This window comes from Hetaerina americana, unplaced genomic scaffold, assembly GCF_022747635.1.
Source record: "Hetaerina americana unplaced genomic scaffold, ioHetAmer1.1.p SCAF_4, whole genome shotgun sequence".
NCBI classification, from domain to species: Eukaryota; Metazoa; Arthropoda; class Insecta; order Odonata; family Calopterygidae; genus Hetaerina; species Hetaerina americana.
Window position 1 is genome coordinate 66223998 of NW_027286985.1, and position 23749 is coordinate 66247746.

Consider the following 23749-nt stretch of genomic DNA (forward strand, 5'->3'; position numbering starts at 1 on the left):
CAATAGTTATATGGTATAGTTTCACCTGAGTACAGAATGTTGTGACTTACAGTAAAAATTATTTTGTTAACATAAAATATTAATTTAGAAGTGTGTATTGTGCACATTTTTTCATTGATTGTTTATTATTTATAAATTTATGCAGCCTATTTTAAAATACAGTGCAAAATTATGATCTTACAAAAAGCAACTTTTACATAAGAACTAGAGTTAAAATTATAAATATGGTTATCTTATGACTTGGTTAATGAAATACTGCATACTTTTTCCTCCCAAATAATTCTCCATAGAACATTGAGGATGATGAGCAAGATAAAAAATAAGTTTACTGCTATAATATAGAAGAAAATGTTGGAGATCTGTTGTATTCAAGGCACTATGATTCCATCAATCTTGATTTCTTTATATTCTGGCAGCTAGGATAGATGCTCTAGGATGTTCATATTGTGGGACATACTCCCATCATCACATTTCCAACTGGTTTGGTGTCAGCCATATTTATTGATTTTGAATTTATAGATATGTTGCGGATACATCCAACAAACTGTCTTCTTGGCTTCAAACCAATTTTCCTGACATGCATGATGGCATGACCCCCAACGTATAAAGGATCATGTGTGTCTGTAGATCGTGCATCTACAGGTCCATTCACTACGGTCATCTCGCTGGAGTCAACGGATAGTGAAATCATATTCTTGTTTTTTATGGCTGAAAAGATAAAAATGAGTGTTAAAAAATACACACATTGGTGGTGGTTTCCGTCTCTCCAATCACTTACTTTCTGCAATGCATTCATTTTTCTACCGTATGCATCCTATTGAACACTTCAAAATCTATAAAATACACAAATACATCCTGATTGTATTCCGTGTACCTCTCTTTCTGAACCCAAATCATGAATCCCCTATGTAATCATTTGACCTGCTTTCCATCCTTCGATTGATGATCCTGAGAGAATTCTTAGCTGTATGCAAAAGCATTAATAAACTTCTTTGAGAGATAGTCATCCTCTGAGAGGTGACTACACTCAAAGGTTTATAAGCACTTGCCTTTTATGTTTCAACACTACATTGTTTTTCCTGCTGATCTCTTTGTTTAAGAATGAAATGTTCAAGATTTCAGATCTTTTTTCTAAAATAAAGTAAGCAACAACATTCCTTTTTCAGGAAGGAGTACAGTTATTTGAGGTTGGATGTGTTGAAAACAGAAGGAGAGAGCAATTTAAAGAAATTGAAACTAGTTTATGGAAAGGTTATGCCAAGAAAGGGGAGTTATTTCTTCCAAATTTAATAAGTAAAAGAAGAGGGTAAGAATTAAACAGTTCATAGATAGGATTTGTGGAATAGGTCAGTGGCACCTGGCTGTTGGATTTCCACCTAACAAGAGCGATTTTACACATGATGATAATTGGGTCTTCTAAATATCCTCCCTCTTTCAAAGCTCTGTAGTGGATTGATCTGTTGCCATTATTGTTATAACTCTTAATTGTTGAGGCAGCTAAGACTTTAATTGTCGAGATAGCTAAGATGTCCATTGCTGTGATAGCAAGGTATCCATCAAGAAGATAGTAATCAAGATGTCTATTGTTAGGACTGTTGTTAAGCTAAATCTCTTAAGTGTATATATTGAGGTTGATCTGAACAGTCCATGGCTGAGAGAAAGTTTTTTTGTATCATGTGATACAGCAAAACTGATGAAATATGATAGTCAAAAATTTTCATCTAAACAAGTCTCCTCAGCAATAAAGAGTAGATTTCTGGAAATGTTTACATCCTCCCTGGCAATTTTATGTATACTCCATTATATTTCCATATTTTGGAAAGTTATAAAATTCATTGTACTCCTATTAAATCTTAATAAATGCAGTGCCCTGAAAATAAAACTAATACCTAATTAGTAACCAATATCTCAATAGCCAGAAACTAGGGATACAGCACACAAGTAGTAAGCAATGCAGAAACATGATGTAATAAAGATGGCTGTATTGAAATTTGTTTTTGCAGGAATTAAATTATGAAAAATTTGACTCTATAAAAAGGTAGAAATTAGCCACAAAGAAATTATATCTAAATGCTTTGGTATTATCTAAATTTGACTGTATATTCTATCTAATTCTTTATGAAATGCATTTAGTAAAAATCATGCCATGACAGCATTACATAATCTCTTGGCAACTAGACAAAAAAATCCTGCAATTATTTAAGTAGAATGAAACTTAACATGCTTAACCTACAAATTTATGGAGTGAAAAATAGATTCATGTCCATAATCTTGAATCAATATTGGGAAGGGAGAGTGACTCTGATACTTGCCTATAATCTTATGCCATTCCCCATTGCACAGGAAAGACTGGTTGGTTGGCCTGTATTCAGTAAATATATTGCCCTTTCCATTCTCAACGTTAAATAACACTGCTCCTTTGTACATTTGCAGTACCAAATAGTCCTTTTTTCCATGGACAGACATAAGAACTCCACTAAGTGACCGTGGCTTTATCTCCATGCCAATAATAATTTGGGTTCCAACCGCAAAGTTATCATCTGATGAAAAATACATAGTTGTCATTAGGAGTAGATAACTTCATGTCCAGATGTCAATCCAGACTTGTAAAGAACAGCAGCGTTTGTGTATAAATATAGAGAGAGGATTAACTTTCTTACCAATTATGACATGACCACCATCTGCTGAAAAGAAAACACCTTTCTCCACTTGTTCAGAACATGGAATCACAGAATGTGCAACATCAGGTTGAAGAACACCAAGCGGAGAGTCTTTTGGGTTCCGTAAACAACCTGAGAAACTTTTATTCAATCCCTATATTATAAATAAAAAGAACATTTAAAGAATATAAATACATATTGGAAAGCCCCTTGGGAAGGTATTCGGAAATTATGCCATTTTTTTTCATACTTTACTACATTTTTTATCATATTATCAAATTATTTATTGAAAACGTAAGCCAAGTAAACTAAAATTGGTAGTAGGAATTGTAAAAATAATGATAAAAAATCTGATGAAATGCATTATCCACAAACAAATAGTTGATAAACATTGCAACAAATAATGCTATCTTGCTTCTCCATTTAAATTATATATATATACATATATATATATATATATAAACACAGTAATCAACCCAAAGGTCGGTTTGATTGGTGATGGTAGAGATCACTCAGTACTAAGCCCTATACGGCGTGCGAAAATTCACACATCAGGGTAGGGGGGCCAGGTCCTTTCCCTGTGCCGGTTATGGTTTCCGAGGAAGACCTGGTACCCAAAAAATCATATATAATCAAATATATATATATATTTGATTATATATGATTTTTTAGGTACCAGGTCTTCACACCGCCATATTGGTCTAAGGTACTGGGTGATCTCTACCATCACCTACTAAACCGACCTTCGGGTTGATTACTGTGTTTATGGTTTATATTTATATATATATATATATATATGTGTGTGTGTGTGTGTATATATGTGTATGTATATGTGTATATATATATATACATACATAGATACATACACCCACATGCATATACACTGACACACACACTGGGAAACTGCAAATTAATCACACTGATCCTAAATCTGTGCCTGACCATGATATATTCTAATCGATATATTTCAGAATCCCCAAGCATTTTCCATGTCTACATACACCTATCGTATTTGGACTAACTATTCATTTTGATTAAACCATGGCTGGTGCATAACTCATCTCCTTTCTCCCTGGTGTCATTCCTTGCTCCTAACCCATAGTTCCCTACCTCACGACCATCTCTTCCTTCATCTATTATCATGTTCCAACCCCATCACTATCAAATGTTTCCTTCCAAGAACACCCAAAATTATTTCTTCTAACCAATTGCATACCCTATTTCTTGCTCCCTATGGTTCCTTGTTGGCTAATTAATTAGTGTTTAGGGTTAACCTACAGAAAAAGGAAGTGCATGCTGCCCACCACCCTTTGTACCAGCTTCAAAAGAAAACAATTTATTACTCAGTTAAAAGGCAAAATATCATCACAGAATTAATTGTTTTTTAGAATTACATTACATCAAATATATATTAGCACAGTAAGTAAAATAAAAATGTTCAAAATATGTATGTGAACATCATGGTTCATATGCAATTCTTTCACCATTTTCTATAACTTTTACACACTGGCAGCCCATGTTCTAGCTAAAAGGGCTGTGGGAAATTTCATGATACTCTATTATTGCTATTGGTTTATTTGGTCGAATTTCCATATATTATTCTAAAATGAAAAGGAACAAAATTAAAGATGAGTCTCCAAAGGTATTGTACTTTTCTTTTTGGAACCATCCAAGGCATCAATTCATAGGAAGGCGAAACTTGAACTTAGAGGAAGATGATAATTATAATATTTTTTAATTCATCCCGGTACTTCCCTTACAGTACATGACAGGCTGAGTATCTTGTCATGACAAAAAATGTTGCCTCAATACTTATGCAATTAAAAATTCACTTGCAGAATAAAAACAGTTTTCCGAAGTATTTTGGTATTTTTTTCATAAGTTACAAAATATTTTTAACACTGAGGGCAACTTCTCAAAAGAATTAGATCCAGCATAGTTTTCCTCACAGTAGGTTCAGGTATATAGACAAATCTCTTTGAATTATGCTTAGTCTTGTGAACTGGTGACTGCCTTATTTATGATTTTATTTCACTAAACAGGCATAAAAATTCCATTAGCTCTATTTTAACATTTCAAAACTTACGGCATGGAATGTTTTAACAATAATCCTACCAGAGTCACTCCCGCATCTGCCACCCTAATTGATTATGCTGTGACCAACCTTAACCAAGACAAAGTAGTTACAACTGTTAGTGACCTAGGTATAACAGACCATTGCATGGTGAAAATAATTATCGATACTAACCAACCAATGGATAGTCCAAATGATAAAACTTTCCCGAGGCGATCTCTCACTCATGGAAATATGCAGCATTTTCTGCTCCTTCTACAGTCCCAAAACTGGAACAATGTCTATGACCTTAAGTCAGTAGACGAAGGTTTCAATTACTTTTACTCAATTTTCAAACACAATTTTGAATTGTGTTTTCCAGCAACACATCATAAAATATTTCATAGAACAAAATGTAAGCCATGGCTAACTGATGAGATCCGTTACTACTCGACTATCCTTAAAAAACTTGCTATCTCCAGTAAAAGTTCAAACAATTATGAACAAATGTTACTCTATAAGGAATTTCAAAAGTATTACCGTAAACTGATTTCTACCATGAAAAGAACCTATAATGATAATAAGTTACTTAATTCCAATAATAAGTCCAAAACTGCATGGGAAATAATTAATGACTGTAGAGGTAAGAAAAATCCACAACTCACTCTCCCAAAACTTTGTAACCCTGAAAATAACACTGCCATTAGCTATTCATCTCTAGCTAATAAATTTAAAAAATACTACGTATCAGCTCCTTGCCTAACTACTTCTCCAGCCAATGTGCTTTTTGCAAATGCACCATCGTCAATGTTTGCCAAGCCCTGTTCTGAAACCAATCTAAAAACTATTGTCTCCTCACTCAGAAACAAATCCAGCACTGGCCCTGATGAAATTCCTGGTAAAGTTGTTCATGATTGTTTTAAAGCCATAAAAGCACCCCTTTTATTTTTAATTAATGAATCTTTGATATAAGGGATTTTCCCATTCCAATTAAAAGAATCAAAAGTAGAGCCCATATATAAAAACCAAGGCTGTGTTAATGATTTGAACAACTACAGACCAATAGCCATTCAAAATACATTTGCTTAAATATTCGAAAAAGCCATGTTTATGCAAATAGCATCTTCTCTCTAAAAAAACTTCCCACTCTCTAATTCTCAGCATGTATTTAGATCTGAAAGTCTACCACAACTGCCATATGTCAGGCAATCGACAGCATACTTAATTCATTAGATGCTAAACGCAAAACTCTTGGAATTTTTTTTGACTTGTCAAAGGCTTTTGATAGTGTAAACCACAATAGACTACTAATTAAACTCAATAGAATAGGAATTAGAGGAATTCCTTTAAACTGGATGAAGTCCTATATTCATAATCGCACTCAGAAAGTAGTGTTATGAGTTGATAGGTCAAAATATTCATCCGAAGCATACCAAGTTAACAAAGGTGTTCCACAAGGCTCAACCCTTGGGCCACTCCTTTTTCTGATATATGTACATCAATAACCTTTCTAACAGCTGATAGAATTATGAAGGAATAATACCAGTGTTGTATGCTGATGACACTAATATAATAATATCAGCACAAACATATCCCAGCCTCGTGGAAAAATCAAAGTCTGTCACACTTGCAATGAACAAGTGGTGTACAGACAACCTTCTAGACTTAAATGTAAATAAAAGTAAAATAGTATACTTTACACGCAATAAGAACGTGTCAGATGATCTGCTGGTAAAAATCAATGACCAATCAATTGAGCATGTGACAGAATGCATATTTCATGGTATTTCTCTATGTGCAAATATTTCTATATACGCATGTAAAAGCCCTTCAACATAAACTCGGTTCAACTTGCTACTTATTAAGACACCTGTATGAAACTACAAGTAAAAGTGTACTACTCAATTTATACTATGGGGAAATTTATTCAAATATAACCTACAGTATAATATTATGGGGATCAGCTGCTAATTCTCAAACCATCTTTAAAATGCAAAAGAAAGCTATTAGAATCATCTCCAGGAAACCTCAAAATGCTTCATCAAGGCCTATTTTCCATGAATTAAATTTGCTACCACTGCATCTACATTATGTTTTTCATTCTATATATAAAAAATAACATTGGCAACTATTCTCTTAACTCTGCCTATCATCATCATTATACCAGAGGAACTAGGAAGGAACGACATCCATTATGGGAATATAAGAACTAAAGCATTGAAATTAGGACCCAATGAAATGGGCATCAGATTATATAACAAACTACCCAAAAGTATCAAGGATACAAAGGGAACTGCTGCATTCAGGCATAAATTAAAAAGATATCTACAGCGCAACATGTTTTACTCGGTTGATGAATATCTCAACAATATTCCCAACCAGTAAGTTCATACTTTTAGTTTCTAGCAATGGTCATGGTCTGATTCATGTTAATGATCAATGATTTTTCTGAATTTGATATTGCATGTGCATGTTACAGCCAATGTTCATGGGTTTGTACCAAACATTTATGTAACTGTGAGCATCATTTCTTTTTTTATTTATCTTAACTGAGCCTGTGTCTTTGCTCCTCTTTGACGTGCCTTATATCATGTACATACACCACCCACCTGGTATTTTTGTATTGTGATCTCTGGGCAAATAAAAAGTAATAATAATAATCATATTTTACCCACTGATTTATGTCGAACAGTGTAAAAAACGCCAAGATAGCATTTACAGTAAATATTTAAATAATTAAGTGATATTCACAAGAATGGTTCAAAAAAATTCATGATGGAATCTAAATATGATACCTTCCCCTACCAACCTATTTACCTGATTACTGATTGGATCACAACCTCATAACTGAATTGCTATAATCAACTAAGAATAGTTATCCTTACAGACTTACCAGGTTTTCCATAACATTCACTTTCATACTTTGTGGAATTCCACCTACGAAGTAAGAACTAACAATCTTCATCCAAGCAATTGGGCACTGTGAGTTAACAGTTTTATTTTTTTGATCAACCGTTATCCTTGCTTTATTTGTATGCCTCAATATAGCTACATTATGCCAGGTTCCATCATTCATTTTTGTAGAGATTTTAGTAAATTTCTTCGTACCATCTTCACAACCAAATTTGTAGTATAGCTGGAAAATCAAAACAATTGAAAATTAAAACCTCAAAGAGAAGTATAGACTTAATTTGAAAAAGTTTTTGAAACATAGCAGTACCTTTCCATGGTGTAAATATAATGCTAGGAATGTTTTATGATCATTGCTTGCCAAATAAAATATTATACCCTCCTCCTCAATTGTGTTAAATTCCACCTCAAATTTATATTTGTTTGATAATACATTTGGAGGCTTTAGGAAAACCAAGTGACTATGAGGCCTTGTTCCTAGGGAGAAAATGAAATATTATATTATGAGCTATAGGTCACCCAAACTTAAACTCCTTTAAGTTAAGAGCAGTTATGCTGTGGTTTTGATTTTGATAAAACATGGACTCTCATGAGGAAATTCCTTGGTAGTATATTTTCTTCATTAGCACATCCACTTCTCCAGGTCCCACTTCCACTTCATGTAAATAATTATGGCTTACACATTTCAGTTTGCATTTTCAATGAAAATGCAATTTTTCCATGTGCATTTTCATCCCACTCAGTAATGATTTCATCACTTCCCTAACTGCTCTTTCGTCAAATTTCAAGGAATTTTCTCCCACAGTTTTTTTACTAATATCTATAAAAAGCCTTTGGTTTTTGAGATATTTGTGTCAATAAAATGATGCTTTGACAAAGAAAGCAAGATTGGATAATTAATTGTGAGGGAAATTACAACATTAATTAATTTAAATAATGATTAAATTGACTCTTCCTTGTTATAAATTATAGCCACCATTAAGTGTTAATAATTAAATAAGTACATACCGAATCTGTAGCCATTTACAGATACCAATTCTTGATCAGGAATGGATGACATAGGAAAAGAGCATCCTTCATCAATCGATGACCGAGCATCTAATTTAACAACTGTGAATAAAATTTTAAAAAATAATTATAATATTAAATTATCGCTGAAGTTTTATTTTATCTGACTACTTGTATTGTTTTTTTTATTAAATACACAGCTTCTTGTTTTCTAATTGTGATTTTATACTCTAAGTATTTGGCTGACTCAGACCCCTGGGAACTCTTTATACCTATTGCTAGAACTTGAAATTTTTACGGGGCATTCTTATGAAGAGTAAGTAATGGAAAAATTCCATGAAGACAAATTTTCTTTCAATCATTAAAATATCAGTTCATTTACCTGCCATCATGAGACTTAAACTAACATGTAACTTTTACTTTTTTCTGTATTCTGTCAAAGTTTTGCAATTTTAGAAATTGTACCTAACCATGGACACAAACAGCATTGTTATGCCAGCATTTCCACCCATTCTGTAATGGAGAAGGTAAGAATAGAATACTTAAGTACTTGTATATAATATCACTATAGTGTTTTTCACTTTGCAGGCTTAAACCCTAATCAATACACATTTACAAAAATATTTTAGATTTAAGATGGCACAAAACCAGTCGTGATTAGAAAATATCAATCGAAATCAGTTTCATATGGATTAAAATGAATCAAGCATTTTGAACATGAGAAAGTTTACACATTGATTAAAGTTTAAATTAAGGATTAAAATAATCCCACTCCTCTCTAAAAACACATCTTGGTATTTATGGATGTCACGAAACTCTTCACCAGTGTTTGCATTTCTGAAGCAGTGAATGTGGCTGAGAAAGCGCTAAAGCATTTATGTGCTCAACCCCCATTTCTAAAAGATTTTGTGTCCCTACTGAAGTTATGTGGAGCAAAACTATTTTCAATTCAATGGGGAATACTACCAGCGAACGGAAGGATTGGCAATGGGCTCACCTTAATCCCTTCTCCTGGCCAAACTTTTTATGGATGATCTGGAAAAAATCCTTTTCAAAAAGTGCTCCGACAGTGTGAAATATATTTATTGCTGGTAAAGGCATGTCGACGATATTTTTGCAGTGTGGACTGATACAGAGAGAGAGCTGGACATTTTTTGAGCACTTCATACACCCACTATCTCCCCATCTCACTTCATGCAAGCTAACATATCTGGACATTCTTTCTCCATTATTCTCATAATGTTTTCCAACTTCCCTGTCTGTATCATCATCTTAACATTCCATATCTGAATACCAATCCTTGCATTCCTCTTTGCTTTCTGCTTAGTTGTGCAAGATTTTCATGGGATGATGATCATGGACGGCTTGCCTCCCCCGCTGCTCCATAAAACACACGACCCAGTGGGCCTGTCATCTTCAGGATTCATTTTCTCTTTGTTGTTGTCCATTTTTTCACAGGAACATGACTGAGATGGTTTCCTCTTTCCTTCCTCAATAGTATTTTTAATGTAGCACCATCAATCAAATGGCAACCCCACTGGGGTCTTTGCAGCCATCTCACTGAGGAACAAATGCTACTCTGACTACTGACTACCATTTGACCTATCTGGCATGAGTGACCCTACAAGAAATGCCCTTCCACCACATCAAGGTTTTAGTCCAAGGGAGTGAATTTTTTCGTGCATACTTAAAAAATAATGGCATTATTTTCTGTGGTAAACCCAACATCATGTTACAGAAGAGGGATTGTACACTCTTAAACCAGTATCTATGTCATAATAGTCGGCTTTTTGTCATATTGAGTTATTATTGTGAAATGTGATTTTATAATTCATTGTCAGACACTAGAAAAGGGTAGGATTTTTACTTCAGACAAATATATTTGCTGCTCTCCACTGTACACCCTTGGTAATGGAAACATGGGAAACCCTAATAAAAAATTGCTGACTCAGTTTCTGGACAATCTTGGTAGTTATTTGATTGTGATCTCTAAGGAGCTCTGAGCTCAGTGAGGTACTTCAGAACTAGAGAAAAGTTGTCGGAACTGCAGAGTGCCAGTTACCCTCCCCAGTAGTACTTTTAGCATGTCACCATCACTCAAATAGCTACCTCCCTAGGGTCAGATGTTTTTGTGACCATCTTTTGCCATTTGAGTTATATGAAGCTCTACCTCATGGACTTCGTTAGACTCATTTTGCTTCAATCATATCTCAGAGAACCCTTTTGGAAGCAAGACCCTTTGCCTACCTAATCTACTGAATGAGATAGAAATGGCAGGAGAAGAAGAAAACCCTTGCACTTGGAAGACAAGTAATACAATTGGAATGGGTCTGAGTTGTGAACTCTTTTTCCATTATCCTTGCATTTCAGTTAGAAGACTGATATGACTCACCAAATGCATGAATGAAAATGTGTGCACATTTTATGCAATTAGATAAATATAGTGATAAATTAGGTATAAGGTAAATTTAATGAAAAATTAGCATATTGATTTAAGGTTAACATGTTGCTTGTATTTACATTATCTCTGAAATTATTTCACCCTGAATACATCAAAAACAAATTGCATTTATTAAGGGAAATTGAGATTAAAAAAAATGCAATACTTTTAAATGAACCTTATCAATATGCAGCTGCATTATGGCCATATCTTAGGGAGAAAAGATTTCAAAACCAAAGAAATTGTTTTTTTTTCCAGTCCACCCTAATAAGGAGAAATAAATAAAAAAGTTATTATTCATTACCTGGTTGTTTGACAAAGATGCTTCCATTTGTCACACATTTCCCCAAAATAATGTTGTAGCTTTTTGAAGCATTTGCAAAGTTGATCACATCTGAACCAAACGTTGCATCTCCCATGCATCCGATGAATGGAATATTACTGTTGACATGACTCCCTTTAATATTAAAGCCATCAGGTACTCCTCCAAAGTAAACAGAAAGGATTTGATCTCCATGACCAAATATCCGACTAGGTCCTCTCTTACTTGACCTAAAAAATATTTGAAAATATTAATTTAAATCATATGTTAATGAGAAGCCAATAATGGGAAATATACTAGTACCGTGGAGCCTCATAACACGAGCATAAGCCGTTCCGCGATCTTTCTCGTAAAGCGAAACATTCGATTAGAGAAACAACTTTTTGCATATACATTAATGTATAATGCGTTCCATGGCGAAAAAAGTAATTATGTACAAGGTTCATTTGAAGAAAATTATGAATACACATTTTAGGATCATGGGTCACATTCTTCCGTTGCGGAATGAAGCAACCGGAAATGTGAACTCAATTTGTACAAGCAAAAAATAATCTAATTAAATTATATATTATTTATGATACGTACCAAATTCCTTTTTTTACCAAAGAAAGCAGGATGCAGACATTTGTTTTAGCCGACGCTTCAAAATTTTGTAAAAATGCAACCGAGAATGATTTTTAAATAAATTTATGGCATACATCGCCACTGCCTTATAAGGGCGATGCCTCGTACACATGGTACGATGCAAAAGTTTTCCGTGACCTCCACATCTCATTTAGCCGGCTGTTTTGGACATCATTTCTTGAAGGCTCGTGGAGTTTCTGAATGGCAAACAACCAGGGGTTTGATTTTGAAATCGCCGCTCGTATTTGTACAAAATAGCAGCGAGAGACTGCCTTTCAATGATCCGAGCTTTTTGAAGTCACCGATGAAATTCTCCGCTGCCTTTGTCTTAGAGTTAGCTTCTTCACAACGCCGGGGATGACGGTTATTCTCGTTAGCTGTTCGAATCACGCGCGACTTCTCTTACATACTCGTTTGGCCGTTGATGATCCTGACATCTTTTAAAACACGGTCCGCGGAAATCACTTTCCCCTTCTCACGAATTATATTGTCGTTAATGATGTCGCATTGCAATTGATTTTCGTTCGTGCGTATTAGAAGCAACGATTAAGTAACCGTTGCGTAGTTACTCTTGTTATTTGAAGCATCTATCTCCGAAGTCTTGTCCCTATTCTGAAGAAAAGGCCAATCGCCGATGCCGAACTAGGTGTGCACTAGGTCATCCGCGCTCACACCTTATTCCCGATTTTCATTTGATTTACTTTTCATTTCCTCTGTATTTTATTTTTGTTCTCTTATGGTTTTCTTCTTACGGATTTTTCTTCGTCGCCTATTTTAAAACTATGCACAACATACATGTAGTATTGAACTTTGATCAAAAAAATCACTAATAATATGTTTGAACACAGGTTTGGAAAAATGTGCGACCTCTAGCAACACTATGATAATAGCGGATACTAGTGCTAGAGACTAACTGCAGTAGCATGCGCGTAATTTGGGAATTTCACTCTCCTCGTCATTCGTGATGCGAAAAGTCGCTCATAAAGCGATTCATTTCTGGGGCCAATATTTTGGCTTGTTATGCGAATTAATCGCTGTGGGAGGTTCTCGCTTAGCAAGGCTGCACTGTGTGTTTTTTCACCAATGCTGAAGGTATACTTTAAGCATATAATATCTCAAGGAGAGACCAATTTGGAATGGATCTACACCTCTTTTAATAGCTCCTAATTAGAAAGTTTTGGTATCATAGTATTGGAAATGTCAACTAAAGAATTCAAATTTGAGGAATAAATTGTATATTGAACAATAGTGTTAAATATCAGTCATTACTATTGTTCATAAATTTTTTCAAAGCTTACATTTTAACAAAAATGGTCACAAGAATCTTAAAGAAAAAGAAAGTCTATGTTAAAGAAAAATAATGGTGGAGATAAAAATGAAAACAAATTGACATTGACAAAGTTGCAGAAATATTGAGTTAGAAAGAAAAAGGGGAAAGAGCAATAATTATACAAAGTGGCGCGGGCAAGAATGAAAGAATACTAAATTTATTTAATAAAAAAACTTTGAAACTAATAGAAGAATTGTTTAAGGATGAATGTTACGATTTGAAGAAATATGTGACTTATAGAAACCGTGAAAAAATTGCTTAGAAATGTGAAGGTAATTCCTTATAAACAAAAAATCTTAACATATTTTGATGAAGAACACTGGAGAAGTAATAATAGCTTAAGAGTGGTTAGCATTGAGATGACAAGAATATAGGGAAGAATTCTATTGAGGACAAATAGAAAATTATATCTTAAAATAAGTTCCAAATGAAGAAACTTGGCCAATCATAATCATAACAGAATTTGATCAAGCCATCACTGAGTTAAAGTATAATAAAGCACTGGGACCAGATCTAAAATAGAGGAGAGTTAAATAAAATGGATGACAGAGACAAAGAAGCACTTAAGGTGAAAAGCATAATTTAGAATGTAAAGGAATCACAGAAACAAAAGGAGCACAGAAATTAAGCATTTCATTACAATGCACATTCTCTAGAACTTCCTTCTCCTTTCTGTTGAAGATTGTTCAGACTTTTCTGTACTGTTACATTAATAATGCTTGCAGTGCATATTACTTCTGGAGGATTTCTATTTACAGAGATACAGATAATAAAGCAATGCATGATTATTGCTATCTATGAAAACATATCCATCCTCATTATTACAATGTGAGAGGTGGACTCCCAGATTATTAGTCAAGAGAGGAAATATCAAATTTATTGGTACCCCTTATACGTAGAAATATCCAATTCACAAAGTGTTTGACAGTATTGTTTGTATTGCATCCTGGGTCATCTTACTCTGATATTTGCAGGTACCTGCATTACATGTGAATTGGATGCTATCTATTTAACATTTTGACAGAATAAGCTACATATTTACTAAATCACTTTCCAGTTTAATATACACATGAAATCATTTTAGCCAAGTGAGATTTGGCTATCAACAAGTTTTAAGGCTATAACATCGAGTGATTGAACTCATGTCCCAGTTCTTTTCAGAGTATTAGTGAAAAGAATTGCATATATTTTGAAATAAGCCATAAGAAATTCCAGTGGTCATTCAGTAGAAGCCTATTTCCGAATGGAAAAACCATGGAACTATTCCCAAACTTTCAAGAAGTGATTATTTTAGGGCAAGCACATGGCAATTTAATGTATTTCATTCCTGTTATAAATTAAAATTACTACTTTGATGAGAGACATCTATCAGGATAGGGTGTATTCAGGGCATGGTGAAATTAATGAAGCGTTTTGTACTTGTTAGTTGACTTCAGAGTAATTTCAATGGAAATTGAAAATCAGTATTCTTTTTATCACTTTGGTATGAAAAAACAACTAAAATTTTAAGTGAATTTGTTGCTCATTAGATACACACAAAGTAACAACCATCATTACTATAGAGAAGGTTTAGAACTGAGCAAGAATAGGTGCTACAATATGAAAATTAAACAACAACATTGAAGTGTGTTGTGAGAAATGCATAGTATGCACAGTGCACTCAATGGCATTATTGGTAGTATCTCTTGTTGAACAAATTTTCCAATACTGTTGCTTTCATCAAGTAACCTGTTCATATCTAAGTTCATATCTAAATACCAAAACAGACTAGGAAATAAGTTCATATGTTGAGCTATTCATAAGTAGGGGTGCAATTGTACAAGCTGCATAAAATCACCTTATAAGTTTCAACTATGCAAATCAATGAAATCATCTGATGAAATAGATCATTCCGGAGTAGTTATTATGAGATATTTGTGGAGAAACAATATTGTCACTTGAAGTTCACCTGAACACAATCAGAACTCTTGACTGCAGCAGTGCTGATTGAATTTTTTGCAAAAAATAGAATTTAGCAGACATCTTCCCTCAAACGTAAACTTTATAATATGCTAGCAGAAGACTGCCAATGTAAACAAACTTCTGGTTTTTTGAAAATATAGCCAGGTGGAGTTTCAAAGGAATGGAAGTTCATTATGGCATAGTTATGACCCCTTGATGTGACATGAAACTACCCAAAACTTATTCATTATTGCTTTTGCATTGGACAGAATGACTGCATTGCCAGAGTTTTTCTACAGGTAGTGAGTTGCTCATAATAGCCCCCATAATATGCATATCCACAAGGATTTGAGCTCTAGCATAGCACTGTTACTTATATTGAATGCAACATGGAGGTCCATAATAATTTGCATGTAGCAGCTGAGTTTTTTTCCTTACTCTAGTATCATTTTCGATAACCTCTAACTATATTGATCGCTACCAGACATTACTGAAATCCACCAAAGAAGTCTTCAGAAGTAACTAATTCATGTGCTTTTTCAATATGTTAACAAAAACATGCTCTAGTAAGGAAGTGTGGTGTCATCTAAATGTAGCATTTAAATCATTTCAATATTTGTCTAAGGGCAGGCTGAAAACTAATGCACACATTCTTGTAGACCACAAACAAAATTACCTTTAGAAGCACTCCTGGTGGCATGTAGAAGAAAAATTCCCCCTCAACATGCATGCCCAGGTTTGAGGACATTACATTCATCCAGTGTATTTTGAGAACTGGAAGTAAGGTGAAGTATTCTAGTGCTATACCAACGCGAGTTAAACACCGTGCTGTTTTTGACAGCTGCCTTCACCTCATCGTCCCAGGTGTAATGATTACCCTTGAGGTGTCTCTTGAGTTGAGGAAAAAAATAAAAATCGCTAGGCGCAAGATCGGGGGAATAAGCAAGGTGTGGAATCGGTTCAAATTTCAGGTTTCGCAGAGCCTCTCCAGTTGTGCATGAGGTATGTGGACACTTGTGTGTGGTGTGAGGTGTGTGGATTGGCACCAGGCTGCCTTCAAACACAACAAACTCGACGTCTAAGGTGTTTTAGAGTCTGCATATAGTTGGAAGAATTTACCATTGCCCCTCAATCCAGAAAATCGATCTCAAACACTTGGTGAGCATCCCAAAACAAAGTCAAAATAAAGTTTCATCAACAATTATGGCTTTTCCAGGCTCGCAACCATGAAATTTTACTACCATAGGAGTAGAATCTCAGTAGGAGTCACTATTTAGGTCACACTGTTTAACTCGTGTTGACATAGCAATAGATCATGTCTCCATACTTCCGCTTCTCAAAGTACACTGGATGAATGTAACAACCTCAAACCTGCTCATGTCTGTTAAGGGGGAATGTTACTTCCAAATGCTACTAGGAGTGCTTCTGAAGGTCATTTTGTTTGTGGTCTACATGCATGTGTGCATTAGTTTTCAGCCTACCCTCTTAATTTAAAATGAAATCCATGGTTTTGTTTGAAAAATGTCAAATCAATTTTAATGCAAATAACATGCGAGTATATTGTATTTATGTGTGTAATTGTTGGTGAAAACCATTTTTTTAATTGTAATGTCTTTTGTAACCAACATGCGTTTCAAGTATTCTGCAGAGGCATACATTGTGCTGTTAACATGCTCTAATTAATGACTGTTTTTTGTTTGATCCACGCTACTGTACAGCCTTGTAAACTGCCTTTTGGCAAATAGAATTTTTGTTTTCATTTGATTACAAATCCCTAAAAGAAACTGACAGTAATAAATATAATATTATCAGTATAACTTAAACGGTATCATATGAAATATAAATTTACTACTCACTTAAAATACCTAAAGTCATCAATTTCCATGCTCAATAAGTTTGATGCATAAGTTGCTGTTACAGTATGCCATGTGTCATCATTATACTTTATGGGATCCAAAGAAGCTTTGGATGAGGATGAAACCTGTATCTTCCCCTGAGGTCCACTCAGGACCAAGACTCCATTAACAAGGGATAAGGAAATGCTATTCATCTGACTAGGGTCCGTGGCATAAAATAATAGAGCACTCTCTTGATTAGATTTAAATCTAAAGTTCAACTGGAAGGACCCATCTACCATTTTTTTAGCCCAACGGACATATCCACTATGGTTCTTCACAAAGGAGACAATATTGCTCACCTGGGAAGTAAATTAGATACAAAAAAATTAATGCTTTTCAATAAAATAACCTCACTTTTCAAATACACGACTTCACAAAACAGATTGAGGAAAAAAATGACAAACTTCTGTGGGACATCCAGGAATAATTCCAAAAGCTTTTATATTCCGACTTAAATCAGCTATTGTACTTCCAATTATGACACCATCAATGCAACCATGAAATTTCTTTTGAGTGACTTGGGGCAAATTATGCTCTCCAGGGTATCCTCCAAAATATATGTATTCAGAAACTATCAAATATTGTGCCTCTCCTGCTGAATTGCCGTACACTTTATCTTCTTCATCTACCTGTAAAATAATTTTCCTGCCATTTTATACATGCTTTTGAAATAGTGGAAATTATAGAAGAATGTAAAGTATTTATAGGAGCAAAAAATAAATTTATCATCCAAATAATAGTTACCTTGAGAACTGCTGACTTCCTACTCCGAGTTGCCTCTACAGAATGCCACACATCATCATCATATGAATTTTTTGACTTTAAGGTCACAACTTCATCGCCTAAATTAAACTGAAAAATGATAGCATTAGTATGCAATGACCTTCTGAGTTTTAACTCACCAGCTTGATTTAATGCTAACATACATACTTGATGAACAACTTTTCCATTGATGAGCTCAATTGACAAGAAGGAACCTTCTTTTTCCACTAAAATTAATAGGCCATCTTGTGCAATTGTTTTAAACCTTAATTGGATTGTGTTTTCAACTTTCATGGTATATGTTGGCCAATTCAGAATAGCATAACCATCACCCTCAAATTTTAGTCCAGTCTCTGGTTGTAGCATGATTAATTCATCCCTGAATTCGGAAGAAAAATTAATCATTCATGACACAAATAATTTGTAATGAATCCTTTTTTTGAGAGGCATTTTTTAAAGTTAAAGCTCATTATATTAATGTGTAAAATTATATCTGTTGAAGAAAATGCCTTTTCACACTTCAATGGCAAAGAAGTTCCAGATTCTGTTGGTCATCTAAAACTGCCTCCCCTGGGCATCACAAATCTTTACCGGCAACAAAGATTCATGATTTGTGAGGTTGGAGAACTACAGACAAACAATGGTAGCAGTTTTTCCTTTGGGCGCGGAGGGAAGTGGAGCTCATCATCACAGCAATCAACTTGAACAATAGTTTTAGATTTTCCATTGCTTATTTAGTTGGATAAGTAACACTATGCAATTTTACTTCCTGTTAAATGCAATGGCCCGACTATGAAGACTTCTGGCCCAGCTTTAAAGACTTCTTGTCATCATTAGCACAAGTATACACCCAACCATACAAGACTTTTTGAGAGAGAGTTTTATTTAATTTTGCATGATTTTTATGGCATGGTAATCTAGTAGAAAGAGCACTGAGGTACTGCCTATATTTGGGAAGGCCCTGATATACCCGACCTGACCTAGCGATGGAGGTATTTGTTGGAAAAATATCACTGTATTAGAGGGTACGCAATCTATAAAGCAAATGTTTCAAGTTTGAAGATGCTATGTTGTTTAGCATTTGTTTGGCAGCCATCAATATTGAAAGTTTTCAGTGAATTTGTGAAAATGGAGAAAAATGGTCAGCATTATGTGATACAATACTTTTATTTGAAAGGCCTCAGCCCAACCAATATAAAAGCTGAACTGGATTCTACTCTGGGTGAGTCTGCTCCTTCATTTACAAGAGTAAAATATTGGGTAGCACCTTTCCTGATGCTTAACACCCCTCTCAACACGCGGTACAATGCGTTTCACCGACTTGCGGCATCATCAGGTACTGATGATGCCGCAAGTCGGTGAAACGCATTATAATGTATAATAAAATCTGTGGAAAAGTACGAGTCTTTCTTTTTAGTATGGATATTAAATACTTCCACGAAGTGAAGCCTGAAACAATAGAATATACCCACTTTTTTTCTCCTCCTTCCCCCCCTCTCTCGCCCCCTTCCTCTCCCTCATGAATGGTTTATAAATGACTGCGACTCGATTAATTTGTACCTGATGATGATGCCTAAGCATTGAAACTAGTTGTATGTAAATTAAGAACAGTGGAAATAAACATTGTGTTCTTCATTTAATGATATCGAACTTATTGAAAATCACTGGGAAAAGTGTATAGAGCTGAAAGGAGATGATGTTGAAAAATAAATAAATTTTTTCCAAAATTTTTGTGTTTTCCTTGCTGGGTCGGGTACTTCTGGGATCGCCCTCGTAAGTCCCAGGTTTAATTCAAGGTGATGCCTCTGGCCGCCCCTCTTGTTGACACAAGCTGTGGAATGTTTCAGGCATCAGATCTTCCTGAGAAACCACAGGTGGCACAGGGATAGAAAATGACTCTTCTACCCTGATGTGTGAATTTCATAAGCCATTGGGCTTAGTCATAGAGTAAAGAATGGCATACAGAGCTCACTGGGATAGAAGTTGAGGAAAAAGCTCTTTTGAATTTAACAATCACACGGTAGATTTCTCCAGCAGAGGGTGCAACAAATTTCACTGAAAGCAATCAAACCATGCTGGCTGACTTGAGTCCTTAATTCTTAGGGTTACAAACAATTTGATACCTCTCCGCAAAATTTGTAAAATTCTACAATTATTCTTTGATTAAAAAACTTCATCCAGATCCTGCAACTAAGGTATTTTATTGTTTAGGGTTTTAAACAAATTATTAGCCTCCTCTATGAAAGTGACAAACATCCTCAAATCCAACTACTATATTTCCATCACTTCCATTCCAATGGTTGTGAATCAAACTCATTTTAGAATTTCCCAATTTTAGTGTGGCAGTGATTTACACTATAGATTTCTTTAATTCCATGGCTTAATATGAGATGAGCTCTTCCCTCATGTATCAAACCAACCTTCCAATTGATTACCACGGTTTGGTGGTTTTAAGTATATCGTAGATATGGAGCAAGATTTTGTTCTCATTGATATGAAATAGAACTTTGCTCCATCTAGGAATAATGTGGGCAACTAGTCTTCACTTTTCTTGTGACAGGGGAATGTTGATGGTGCAGAATTATTTTTGTTTGGTTTATTTCATTTATTTGTCCAGTCAATCTCCTGCAACTCTTAGCCAGCAGCTACAAATTTTGACCTCTACATGCTATCTCCTAGAGTTAGGGGGTCGATTTTCTTTCAATTGGGTCGAATCACATCCTCATGACAGGCATCTTTAAAGATGAACAAAAAAAGTTCAGCACCTAGACTAATGTAGTGCATAGATAACTGAAGTGCATTGTATCCTGCATGTTTTGCAGGAAAAATATGTACCATAGACAAAGAGTATTGCAGAGTAGTGAAAAGGCGAAACAAGCAGTAAATGGCAATTAAAAGAAAAGCACATGGTAAAATTGCTAATGCCCACAACATTTTAAATCTAATTCAATGTCAGGATTCAGAAATTTCATTAATAGGAGTAATTTTTATTAGTAAAAAATAATCATTCAATGGCCAAAATAAAATTTGAGAGTAAAATAGGTTAAACATAAATATAATATTACACTGCACATGTACAGGTCATACGTAGCCCTTCTGAATTAAGATTTACCATTTGTACGTGACTCATTTAGTCTTATTACTTAGCATGACAATCGTTTATTCAAGGTTAATTCAAAACCTAAGTTACCTTTGCTTAACTCCATTTACTTCTTTTGCCAAAATGAAGTTCCATAGGGACACAGGGTAATCATTTATGTCAAGTTCTTCAATGTCTCCAATAAAAAATGAATTTTTTATCTCAGATTGAATTTTAAAATCAGAAGGATAGCCACCAACTATAAGTCTAGACAGATCCTGATCCAAATTAAGGATAGATGATGATCCATCAAGGACAGTAGAATCTTCATATTTCATCACTTTTTCCTCCCCATCAATTTTTACTTCTTCTAGTATGATAAGCTCCACACTTTTTCCAGATCTGAAAATACAGACTTCCATATCAATATATAAATGTCTTCAAGTTCAACAAGAGATGCAGCATAACCTACATGTAACACATCTCTATGATGTGTAGAACTAGTGATTAATCAGTAGTGCAAGTAGGTAACCATATAGACCAAACAAAGTATCAGAATAGAATATGTACTGTCAATGGCTAAGAGGTGACTGCTTGAAGCATGAATTTTTACAGGCTATTTAAATGATGTGGGACCACACATGTACCTATGAGATTTCTTCTTTTCAATCTGCATGAGAAAAAGTCATATACAAAAAAAGCATTCCTGTTCTTGTGGCCTATAAGCAAGCAGTACGTGCAGTGAATAAAATGTGATGAGACATTCAAATAGACATGCGAACTCCTATTCATATAGCCGCCAATTTGTTTGTGAAATATTCCCAGTCCATTGCCCTCAACAGCACACCTTACAGAGCCATCAATAAGAAAGGCCTAATTTCAATATACTCATGTCCCATTAGTTTTACCAATGCTTTTCATAATTTTCAAATATCTCACAACCAATGGATAAATTGGCACTTTACAATATGGGTTTAATGACCTTTTATTTCCATTCATCCCATAGAGCTTGATTCAGATCAGTTCATCTTATTTGGAAGCCATCCATCATTGACAATGCTAGACATCAGTAGCAAGAAGTAATGTAAATATAGCATAATTAGTCATGATTGGATCAATATTGGTTATCATCATCGAAAACAAATTTCTCCTATAGGTAATTAGGCATCATGTTAAGAAATGATTTCAGTTGATAGTCTCATCATTACTTTGTTTAATTCAGGGATTAGTATAGAGTAAAAAGAAATAAAAAATGAAAATTTTGTTATATCAAAATATGAAGCAGCATCAAGGGTCACTTTCTAAGAATAAACTAAATGTGTTTTTCCTTTTTCTTCTTAAATTCATGCATACTTCAAGATCCAACAGAGTACATATCACATAAGTACTTCACTGATGTAGTGGCATCCAGTTTTTATTTGAACACTTCTACATTTTTGTGAATAATTAACTTTTGTGCTGATTCTTCCCTCCTGTGCTATTACTATTGCTGCTTGAACATTGACAATATTAATAACAGTAGATATCGTCGCAAATATAAATTTCCAAAGCTGTTAAATAGAATGTGCAGTTCCTATCACTTACTGGCCCTGATGAAATTCTTGGTAAAGTCATTCATCCTTGTTTTGAAGCCATAAAAGCATTCCTTTTATTTTTAATTAATGAATCTTTGATAGAAGGGATTTTCCCATTACAATTAAAAGAATCAAAAGTAGTGCCCATGTATAAAAACCATGGCTGTGTTTATGATTTGAACAACTACAGACCAATAGCCATTCAAAATACATTTGCTTAAATATTCAAAAAAGCCATGTTTATGCAAATAGCATCTTCTCTCTAAAAAAACTTCCCACTCTCTAATTCTCAGCATGTATTTAGATCTGAAAGTCTACCACAACTGCCATATGTCAGGCAATCGACAGCATACTTAATTCATTAGATGCTAAACGCAAAACTCTTGGAATTTTTTTTGACTTGTCAAAGGCTTTTGATAGTGTAAACCACAATAGACTACTAATTAAACTCAATAGAATAGGAATTAGAGGAATTCCTTTAAACTGGATGAAGTCCTATATTCATAATCGCACTCAGAAAGTAGTGTTATGAGTTGATAGGTCAAAATATTCATCCGAAGCATACCAAGTTAACAAAGGTGTTCCACAAGGCTCAACCCTTGGGCCACTCCTTTTTCTGATATATGTACATCAATAACCTTTCTAACAGCTGATAGAATTATGAAGGAATAATACCAGTGTTGTATGCTGATGACACTAATATAATAATATCAGCACAAACATATCCCAGCCTCGTGGAAAAATCAAAGTCTGTCACACTTGCAATGAACAAGTGGTGTACAGACAACCTTCTAGACTTAAATGTAAATAAAAGTAAAATAGTATACTTTACACGCAATAAGAACGTGTCAGATGATCTGCTGGTAAAAATCAATGACCAATCAATTGAGCATGTGACAGAATGCATATTTCATGGTATTTCTCTATGTGCAAATATTTCTATATACGCATGTAAAAGCCCTTCAACATAAACTCGGTTCAACTTGCTACTTATTAAGACACCTGTATGAAACTACAAGTAAAAGTGTACTACTCAATTTATACTATGGGGAAATTTATTCAAATATAACCTACAGTATAATATTATGGGGATCAGCTGCTAATTCTCAAACCATCTTTAAAATGCAAAAGAAAGCTATTAGAATCAT

At 34.5% G+C, this 23749-nt stretch overlaps 1 protein-coding gene and 1 long non-coding RNA gene across 2 annotated transcripts; both read right to left on the bottom strand.

Moving 5' to 3' along the window:
* Positions 1–439: 439 nt before the first annotated feature.
* On the bottom strand, positions 440–17425 carry LOC139692470 (laminin subunit alpha-4-like). The gene is made up of 8 exons (XM_071590685.1): positions 17154–17425; positions 11376–11623; positions 8632–8733; positions 7934–8100; positions 7607–7849; positions 2661–2814; positions 2313–2540; positions 440–708 (listed from the first exon to the last, which is right to left on the bottom strand). The coding sequence occupies exons 1-8, from the start codon at positions 17423–17425 to the stop codon at positions 440–442; spliced, it is 1683 nt and encodes a 560-aa protein (XP_071446786.1).
* Positions 17426–17656: 231 nt separating this feature from the next.
* LOC139691840 (uncharacterized) lies at positions 17657–18190 on the bottom strand. The gene is made up of 3 exons (XR_011701694.1): positions 18117–18190; positions 17931–18038; positions 17657–17815 (listed from the first exon to the last, which is right to left on the bottom strand). It is a non-coding gene; the product is annotated as an uncharacterized lncRNA (long non-coding RNA).
* Between the last annotated feature and the right edge of the window lie 5559 nt (positions 18191–23749).